Source organism: Talpa occidentalis, unplaced genomic scaffold, assembly GCF_014898055.3.
Source record: "Talpa occidentalis isolate TD23 unplaced genomic scaffold, MPIMG_talOcc4v2.1 talOcc4.9, whole genome shotgun sequence".
Classification (NCBI taxonomy): Eukaryota; Metazoa; Chordata; class Mammalia; order Eulipotyphla; family Talpidae; genus Talpa; species Talpa occidentalis.
The window spans coordinates 73,358,165-73,368,908 of record NW_023605305.1 but is presented as its reverse complement, the minus strand read 5'-3'; the positions used below and the strand labels follow the sequence as shown (position 1 = coordinate 73,368,908).

Sequence of the window (10,744 nt, the reverse complement as noted above, 5' to 3'; positions counted from 1 at the left end):
AGTATATTTTATTTAACTTATTCTAATAGATGTTTATAGTATCTTTCTTTGATTTTAATTTATATTTTCTTACTATCTAATGACATTGAGCATCTTTTGGTGTGCCTAACAGGCATTTTTATATCTTTGTTTGCAAATTTCTGTTACTAGTGGATGTTGGATTTGTCATATTCATTCTTCTGCAACTATTGAGGTGATCATATAGTTTCCTTATTAATTTCATTAATGTGGTAAATTACACTGGTAGATGTTTGAATATTACACCAATCCTGCAGTCTTGGGACAACATTCAGTAGTGATATATTGTCCTTTGAATATAAGGATTTTAATCTGATAAAAGTTTATTTAGAATGATTGCATCTAAGTTTTTGAGGGCTATGGATGTAGTTTTCCTTTCTGTTCTTGCACTGTTTAACTTTGTTGTCAGGGTAAAGCAGACTTCGTAGAATATGTTGTGCCAGGAGTTTGGGCATGGCACAGGAGAGCTATTCAATAATTCTTTCATTGATTATTTGGAATAGAGAAGGGTGAATTAATATGAAACAAATAAACAGATCTTGTTTCAAAAAACAGTTTAATAAGAACATAAAGAATGTATAATTAGCAGATATTTTTCCATGCATAAGAAACAATTACGATTCACAGTCACTGTCTCTTTAGTCTTCCTTGTGACCCTGAGATGGGAATTATTACACTTTTTTTGAAGAGATGAGAAGCCGGAGAGGTTTTTACTTGCAAAAAGTCATTGGCTGTAAAGAGTTGGCACAAACTGAATTCACTGTCAGTCTTCTTCCCTCCCCACCTCAGGGCAGTATGAATTCCCTTCACCTGAAGCCATCTCTGCTGATGCTGCCCAATTCTGGAGCCTGAGAGAAACCCCAGTGTCCTAGAGGGTAGTGTGAGGAGTTAGTCCCTCTGGGCATCACTCCCAGAAAGGAAGGGTGTGGTCACCTGCGCAGAGGAGTCTGAGTTGTCTGTGTTTGGGGTTCTGGAGGTCCTTTGAGAAGGGTCTTCTTCCTCCGATCTCTGGGGCACATGACAGATGAATATGGGAGTTGCACCATATGCTTCACGCAGGATGTAAGGCCTCAATAACCCTTCAAATTCATGTTCCAGGGTACAAATGAGGGACTGATCATTTATATTGAAGAAGGAGATGGACCCACCTTCATAGTCCAGGAAGATCCCCACTCGTGTAGGGGGGATTCTCGGAGATAGGTCAATTCTATCAGGACTCAATGTGAAATACTCATGTTCTTTACCCAGTCTCAGCACCCAGTGCCCATTTTTGGGAGACAAAATATCAAAATACATCTTTCTGTCAACATCATCCCGGCAGATGCCCAACCCCCACTGTTTATTGTGTCCCACGTCCACCTCCCAGTAATGTTTCCCTTCCTGGAAACCCTGAGACGCCACCACACATTTCCTCCAGAATCTCTTCTCTGAGTAGGGCACACTCTGGTGAAAAATCATATAAGTCACAGCTTTCAGATCAGAAATCCCAAGCTGAGGATGAGCCGTATCTGGATCCAGAGTCACCTCCACTGGTGATGGTTGGGGAGAAAGGATGAATTACTCTGAAGGGAACTGGCTAGGCCCAGAGGTCAGCCTCTCCCACTACAGACTGGGTCAGGGGGTACCAGGGGGGATCCCAGAGCCAAAGTCTCCATCATACACTGTCCTTCCAGTCCCTCCCTCATGTCCAGGGCAGCTTGGGTCTTCAGCAATGGCTGCAGATGCCCTACTGTAAGGGTCTGACTTCTGTACTGTCCTAAGCTTACTAATGTGCCTTCATGTATTGACTTTGGAAGACCTTAATTGTTCTATTTATCTCCCTTTCTCTCATCCTCAGTCCTGACAACTTTACTCATTCCCCTCAGTCCAGTCCCTCACTAGTGTCCTCAATTCCCTGGGACTTTATTGCAACCACCATCTGGCTGACCTAGCCCCTGCGCTCTCCCCTCTTAAATCTAAGCTGGGAATTGTGTCTGAGGAAGCTGCACCCTGTGGTGGATTGGGGCATCACAGATCATCATTTGCAGGCCAGGTGGGCCTTGCTCTTCCTCTGCATCTCCTTCTCTGACACTGATCAGCTCCCTCTCCCACACCCTCTGAGGTTCTGTTCCACTATCATTCCCTCAGTAGGAGTTGGTACCTGCATGTTTCCGGGCCTCTTTCCATTCTGAAAATAAGCAGAGAGAGTAAAGAGGTCATTTCTTACACGGGGGAGCAAGAGACAGGGAGAGGGGAGAGTAAGGGTGTTGACCTTTTTGAGTGTCACAGGTCCCACAGAGATTTGATGAAAGCCATGGGGATTCTCTATAAAATTCACCTCTCCCAAGATCTTCAGACAAGTTTCAGGGTTCCCATCAGAGACTTTAAAGACTCATGAATCTCAGGGCTCAAGAAACCTAGGGACTGGTATGGGACCATAAATAGGGGCCTTAGGGGAGTGGCTTCTCTCACCTGCTTGTTTGTATTCCCTTCTCCAGTCTGAAAACAGAAAACACAGAAGAGGTTCACATCACAGAACAGGGATCCATAAAGGAAAACTCTGGATAATATTCTTCCCCAGTTTTTCCATGAAGTTTCCATGACACACACACACAAAAACCCAGAATATTCTGTGGCTGATACAAGCCTGGATAAAGACTCCAGGCAACAGCCCAGGGAGGAGGTAGAGGGAGACACCACACAGGCTCATCCCCACATTTGGGTCACACATTCTCAGAAACCTAAGTTTCCTTCCCCCACAAAAAATACAAAAGGGAAAATTTGCAGACAGTTTTTGGCGGTTTGATATTCAAATGCCCATCACAAACACCAAATATCCAGGATGAATGCACTAGTAATGGATAGAAAGATGAAACAGCTTTCCCTTTGTCTTCCCTTGATTTTTCCCATTATAAAGTCAAGAGAACATAGAGATGGCTCAAACCGCACAATAGGAGGGACCCAGGAGAACTGGGTTTGAAAGCTCAGAACATGACAAAACACTTACCCAATTCTGTCTGGTTTTTCTCTGAAACAGAAAGACAATATTCAGTGGGGAACACAGGAGTGTACAAGGTAGAAGCACAGCCCTGGCCTCCTGCTTAGGAGGACAAGCTCTGAGTGAAGAGCAAGAGCAACCTTTGAGCTCCCTTTTGTGCCCACCTTCACCCTCTAATGAGTATCTCGGTCTGGGACAAAATAAGAGATCAGAACATTCACACTAAAACGAGGGGCTAGCATCAGGGATGCTGTGGAGGTGGATGGGGGTATGAGGAAGAAGGCTGCTGGCATGAGAGAAGGGGTAAGGCACACAATGTGAGGGGGAAGCATCACCTATAATGAGAAATTTATTTATTTAGGTAAAAAGTCTTATTGAAAGTGAATATTGTTTTACCTTGTTGTCTTCACTTTTATTTCCTCTGATATGAAGTTTTTGCAACTACATTGAAACTTTTTTTTTTTTTACTGGAGTTTTGATAGTTTTTTAGAAATTTATGCCTGCCCTGTAGGTACTGAAAACCAGTCTTTCCCTAATTCTGGGCCCTCTGTGGGGCAGGAGAGGCCTAGTGGGGCTGCCATTACCTACAGGAAACACTTTGGGCTAATCCGGAAGAGGGTGTTGACTGTGGTCTCTGTGGCTCAACTGATGGGGCCTTGGAGCCTGAGGTTGAGAGAAAACACCACGGAGGCAAGTGAGAATATCCTGATCAAGCCTCACTAGGTGCGTGAATTGGTCGCAAGGCCACACTTCTCTCACTCACTTACCTTGGGATTTGTAGAGGAAAATTCCTAGACCAGTGACACCAATACACAGGACAAAGCAGAGTACTCCCAGTAAAATAGACGGCAGGCGCCAGGGTGAGGGCTGGAAAAAAGTCTCTGAAAAACAGTCCACAGAGACCCCTTCAGTCAGTTTTGAACAAAAACACAGCTTGATTCCCAGTTAATCATCTCAGATGATTCCCGGGGAATCATCTCATACCACAAGATTAAAAAAAGACAATTTTCTATAATTTTTCTTTATGTTTAAATCATTGCAATGGGTATACATCATAAGTTCTGCTCTATCTGTATTTTATTTTTGTATATAAAATGATAATAAAGTTTGATTTCATTTTTTTTCCTCAAGCGATAACAACTATGCCAGTATCATTACTTAACCAATTCACACACCTGGGGCAATGGGTATACATCCCGAGGTATGACCGGGAACACCCAGGGGGCTGTTAGTGGGACACCTTGGAGCCGTGGGTGGGGGTCAGGAGTATATGAGCAGATTCACTCTCCTTAAAGCCCAAAATCCAGTATTCAGTTTAACCCACCCTTTTCTCTGTCAATAAAAAGGCCAAGATCTTGCTCTTGAGCATTCATTTTACATCCTACTCCCTGACTCTTGTTTCCTTTCTTTATCACTGTGGTGTTGCTGATGCAACATGTCACATCAAACTTCTATTCAGAAATAGATTGTTTCCTGATCTTTGTTTTGTGCCATTGTCCACTGATCTGTCTTGACTGACATTATCATCTTGACTGACATATACTTTTGACTATATAATCACAGCTCTATTGGTATATATTAGACTAAATGTCTCCAATTTTTTCAGATGTTACTGTGTCTCAAACATTCTCAGCAAATTTTGTAGTCACATACATTTAGAATTTTTCTGGTTCAAAAACTTTGTTGAGACTTTCAATAGAAAAATATTAACTATATAGACCAATTCTGGGAAATGACAACTTTAAAATTATACATCTTGTTACCTGAAAGAAGTTACATCTTTCTCCTTTTTTTAGTTGTTCTTGGTGCCCTTTTGTAACAGGGTGGTGCCCAGAAAAAGGGGAGTCCCAGGTTCCCTACCCCACCCAAAGGAGGGTGGAACTGAACAGGGAGGAGAAAAAGCTGGAGAAGAAACTGAGGAAGGAAGCAGGATGGAGAGCAGAAGGAGACCTGGAGGAGGCACATGGGTCAGATCCAGCAATTCCACTCCTAGATATCTACCTAAAGGACACAAAAACATTCATTGAAAAAGACACCTGCACTTCTATGTTTATTGCAGCACTAGTTACAACAGGTAAGCTATAGAAACAACCCAAATGCCCAAAAATAGATGACTGTGGTATATATACACAATAGGGTTTATATACACAAAGAAGATGTGGTATATAAACACAAATGGAATACTATTCAGCAATCAAAAAGATAAACCCATGCCATTCACAGCAAAATGGATGGAGCTGGAAGGGATCATGCTCAGTGAAATAAGCCAGAAAGAAAAAGAAAAATACTGAATGTTATCAATTATAGGAGGAATGTAGAGGATCCAAATAAGGGATCAGGGAAAAAAAGTTATTATAATAAAGTGGAAATAAAAATCAACAAGCAACTATAAACCAGAGACATTCTGCAGGGTAGAAAAAGGGAGTAGGAGCAAAACGGGTGGGAAGAGGACTATGGTGACCACATATGGGTGAATTGGTGGTGGGAATTTCATGGGCACTATAACTGGGATGAGAAAGCATCTCAGAACGATGGAAAAATATATAAAAAATAAAATTATTAAAATATAATAATAAAAAAGAGCCTCCCTGGTGGCACAGGCCATTGAGTGCCACAATGTGAAGCTGTCTGCAGCCTCTGCAGCGCGGGTTTGATCCCGGCCAGCTGGCGAGAATCCCACATGGTGCAGCAGACCTCTCCTGTTGCATCTGCTGCTCCCCTCAGCAGTGTGTTTCATCATTCTGTCTGTTCTGCTCCCCCCTCTGTCTCTGGTGAATCCTCTCACCCTCCCACACATCTGGCCTGTATAATGGTTCTTACATAAATAAATAAACCTTTTTAAAAAATTAATAATAATAAAATAACCTCAAAAAAATAGAGAAAACTAAAATAAATAAATAAATAAATGTTTTAGCTCATTTGTGATTGTATTCTTCTTTATTGTATGGCTAGTAATTGAGTATAGTGTCGAACAACACTGTTTAATATTCATTGTTATAAAGTTCACAATTATAAATGGCATACTGTTAGATAGGATGCTTGCTATAGGAATTTTTAGATAGTTTTTTATGATATCAATTAGACTCTATTTAGTTTCTAGATTTATAAAAAGTTTCTTCTATTTCTAGGTTCCTGCATGTTGAAATTTATCTTGGTTTTACTTTCAAGTATTGAGAAAATTATAATCCCCATGTACTTAATTTTTTGATGCAATTTCCAGTATGACTTTTTTTTTTCTGTTCTAGTTTATTGTTTGCATATAGGAACAAAAAAGACTTTAGTATATTGATTTTGTAGTCTGTCACTTTATTGCACTGTGTTTTGTTTTTAATAAGTTTTTTTTTTTAATGTGGAATCTATGTGTATCAGCAAATCATCTGCAAATGGTGGTAGTTTTACATGTTCTTTTCCAATTTGTATTCCTTTTGTATCTTTCTCTGGCCTAATTAACCTAGTTAGAACTTCTATAACATGATGAATGATAGTGGTAAAAGTGAGTATCTTTGTTTTGTACCTGATTTTAGGAGAAAAAACTTTCATTTTCACCACTGTGTATCATGCTAGTTGTGGGTTTGTCATTTTTGTTCTTTATAATGTTGAGGTATGTTTCTATCATAAATGTATGTTGAATCTTGTCAAAATCTTTCTGTTCATCTATTGATATAACTATATGATTTTTATTTTTCCTGTTGTTGATGTTAGTTAATTACATTGATTGTTTGTGCATTTTGAAATATCCTTACATCTCTCAAATCCCACTCAGTCATAGTGTGTGAGCCTTTTTATTGCATTTCAGTTTCTAAGATTTTCTTGAGGATTTTTACATCAAAGTTCATCAGGAATACTGTTCTATAGATTGCTTTTATGGTAATGTTCTTGCGTGCTTTTGTTTTCAGGGTAATGTTGGCCTCATAAAACGTACTTAGAACTATTCCCACTTCTGCCTCCCAGGAAAACATGGGCCTGCCTGCAAGGTTGCTGGAGTTTGGATACCCTGTCACCCCCTTTCATAACTGAGTACAGGCAGAGGGAGGGCTCCACCATCAAGGTGAATATTGGGTTCCAGAAAAGCACAGGCCAGCCTGCAAGGCTTTTAGAGGAGGAGACCCTGTGCCCCTCTTCAGGAACTGAGTTAAGGCAGAGAAAGGGCTCAGAAACAAAGGATAAGGTATGAATGTAAGGGAAGAGACCAGCAGCACACAGAGACTCAAGTGATCTTCAGAGATAGTGCCCATCAATCCATCCACAGCATCACTGTCCTTGTAAAGTCTAGCATGACTCAGTTTGGCCACCAGTCCCCAATGTCTCAGTAGGAGCACCCTGAAGAGATGCCTGCCAGAGTAGGTAACAGTGGCCCAGCACATGGAACAAATTCAAAAACAAATGCAAGGAGAAAGAAAAATACAAATAACCAAGGCAGAAGGACACCACAAAAAGAAAATCAGCCACAAGAACTCAACAACAATGACATGGAATAACTTCTCTGCCTGATATATAGAATCACCATGATTAACTTAAGATTAATTTAGAATCACCATGATTAAATAATATAAAGAAGATGAAGAGAAAAAGAATGATATGAGAAATAAAATTAATGAAATGAAAAATGAAATTGTTTCTTTAAAGAAGGAAATGAAAGAAACCCAGGACATTAAAAGACTAATGGAGGAGCTAAAGAGCCCTGGGAAAAGTAACAAAAACAGAATTGATAAAATGGAAGAATGAATCAGTACTCTTGAAGATACAGATATAAAAAGAACCAAAAAAGAAAAGGAAAAAGAGAATTACAAAGGAAAAAGAATGAAGAAACACTTTGAGAAGTATCTGGCACCATTAGGAAAGGAAATATAAGTTATAGGATCCCAGAAGGTGCTGAGACAAAGGAACCAAGAAACTATTCAAAACTATTCAAGGAGATAATCAGAGAGAACTTCCCAAGCATGAAGAAGGAGATGAAAATAGGCATACAGGAAGCTAAAAGAACACCAAATTACCACAAAGAAAAACTACAGCAAGACACATAATAGTAAAGCTTACAGGAGTCTAACACAAGGAAAAAATAATGAAGCTGAAGGGGAAGAGGAAATAGATAACCTATAAAGGAAAACAAATCGGGCTGACATCAGACTTCTATGAAGAAACACTATCAGCAAGAAGAGAATGAAGTGATATATTTAACAAGCTCAAAGTTGACAAATGCCAACCAAGAATACTTTGCCCTGCAAAGCTCTTTCCTCTATGAAGGAAAAATAAGGACCTTCTCAGACAAACAGAATCTCTAGAAATCCTTTACTACTAAACTTACACTCCTAAAAACATTACAAGAAGCCCTAAAACCGAAAGAGGAATGAAGAGGAAGAACAGAATAAGATATGGAAAGGAATCACAAAAAAGACAAACAAAATGGCAAATATGGACACCAGCATATCAGTATTAACCCTAAATGTAAATAGATTAAACTTATCAATAAAAAGACACAGAGTAGCAGGTTGAATTGAAAAACAAAATCCAATCTTCTGTTTACAGGAAGCACATTTTACTACAAAAAATAAATAGAGATTGAAAGTAAAAGATTGGAAAACAATCCTACAAACAAATGGACCAAAAAAGAAGGCAGGAACATCCATATTTACATCAGATAAAATACACTTCAGCCTAAAAAAGGTAAAAAGAGACATAGATGGTCACTACATTATGATTAAGGGGACAATACATCAGGAGGATATAACACTCATCAACATATACTTACCAAATAAAGGAGCACCAAATTATAACAGACAATTATTATCAGCTCTGAAAACAGGCATTAGAGAAAACACATATGTAGCAGGAGACTTCAACACTCCACTCTCACCAATGGACAGATCAACGAGACAAAACTAAACAAGAATACTAGATCCCTAAATAAAGATCTAGACCTCATTGGCTTAACAGCTATCTATAGGACACTGCACCCCCAAAAATCCAAGTACACATTTTTCTCAAGTGCACACAAATCAGTCTCCAGGATTGATCACGTATTGGACCACAAGAAAAACATCAACATACATTAAGATGAAAATCATACCAAAATTGTACCACATCTTCTCTGATAAAAGACATCAAACTAGAAATAAGCCATGAAAAGAAAGCAAGGAACCCTCTCACATCATAGAGATTGAAACCCATATTACTGGAAGACTTTTAGAATAAAGAGAAGATCAAAGAAGACATTAAAGAATACTTTGAGATGAAAGACAATAAGGACACAACTTTCCAGAATTTATGGGGCACAGCAAATTCAGTAATAAGAGGAAAGTATATAAAAATACAGGCTCATGTTAAGAAACAAGAAAGAAATTAAAGAAGCAACCTAACCTCCATCTCAAAGAACTAGAAAAAGAACAATAAAAAATCCCAAAGCCAGGAGAAGAAAGAAATAATAAAAATCAAAGCAGAAATAAATAAAATAGAAATTAAAAATAATAATCTGGGGCCTCCCCTGGTGGCGCAGGTGGTTGAGTGCAGCACTGTGAAGCTGTCTGCAGCTGTCAGTTCTATCCCAGCCGGCCGGCGAGGGTCCCACATGGTGCGCAGACCTCTCCTGTCTCACCTGCTGCTCCCCTCAGCAGTGTATTTCATCAGTTTGCCTGTTCTGTTCCCCGCTCTGTCTCTGGTGAATCCTCTCACCCTCTTGTGCACCTGGCCTGTACCCTGGTTCTTGTATAAATAAATAAATCTTTTAAAAAATAATAAAAAATAAAAAAAAATAATCCAAAAGATCAACAAAACCAAAAGCTGGTTCTTCCAACAAAGTAAATAAAATAGACAAACCTCTAGCAAGGCTCATGAAGAAAAAAATGGGAGAAAACACAAATAAATAGGATCATAAATGAAAGAGGGGAAATTTCAACAGACTCAGCAGAACTCAAAAGAGTAATCAGAGATTAGTATGACCATTTATATGCAAACAAGTTCAACAATCTAGAAGAGACATACAGTTTCCTAGAATTATATAATCATATAAAGATAGATAAAGAAGAAAGAGAATACTTAAATAGACCAATTATAAGCCTTGAGATTGAAACAGTAAACAAAACCCTCTCCATAAACAAAAGCACAGCACCAGACAGCTTCACAAATGAAGGCTGGCAAACATTCAGAAATACACTAGTACCTTTTCTACACAAACTCTTTCAAAAAATTGAGAAAGAAGGAATACTACCAAATTCGTTTTTATAAAGTCAACATTACATCAAAACCAAACAAAAACACAAAAAGAAAACTATAGGACAATCTCCCTAATGAACATAGATGCAAAAATCCTCAAAAAAATTCCTCACCAACAGAATCCAACAATACATAAAGAGGATACTACATCACGAAATAGTGGAATTTATTCCATGGGCAAAATGATGGTTCAACACCCAAAAATCAATTAATATAATCCAACACAACAAAAAGAAAAATAAAAACCATATGATCATACCAATGCATGCTGAGAAAGCTTTGGCAAAGTGCCACATATGTTTATGATGAAGGCCCTTGAAATTCTTGGGATAGAAAAAAGATGCATACAATAAAAGCCATATATGACAAACCCACAGCCAATGTTATTTTCAATGGAGAAAATCTGAAAGCTTTTCCTTTAAGATCAGGAACAAAACAAGATGTCCATTCTTGCCACTGCTTTTCAATATAATACTGGAAGTCCCAGCCAGAGCACTAAAATAAGAGAAAGACATACAAGGAATCCAAATAGGGAAAGAA

General features: G+C 38.8%; 1 protein-coding gene across 1 annotated transcript in view; it reads right to left on the bottom strand.

Annotated features, from left to right (window-relative positions):
• Nucleotides 1–787: 787 nt before the first annotated feature.
• The window catches only part of BTNL8 (butyrophilin like 8), a 38,616-nt gene continuing 28,659 nt past the window's right edge, over nt 788–10,744 (bottom strand). The window contains exons 4-8 of the mRNA XM_037499619.1: nt 3,763–3,876; nt 3,005–3,025; nt 2,470–2,496; nt 2,159–2,185; nt 788–1,547 (exon numbers count right to left, since the gene is read on the bottom strand). Of these exons, the coding sequence (XP_037355516.1) occupies nt 907–1,547; nt 2,159–2,185; nt 2,470–2,496; nt 3,005–3,025; nt 3,763–3,876 (830 nt within the window). The 3' untranslated portion in view covers nt 788–906. The remainder of the gene's footprint in view (nt 1,548–2,158; nt 2,186–2,469; nt 2,497–3,004; nt 3,026–3,762; nt 3,877–10,744) is intronic.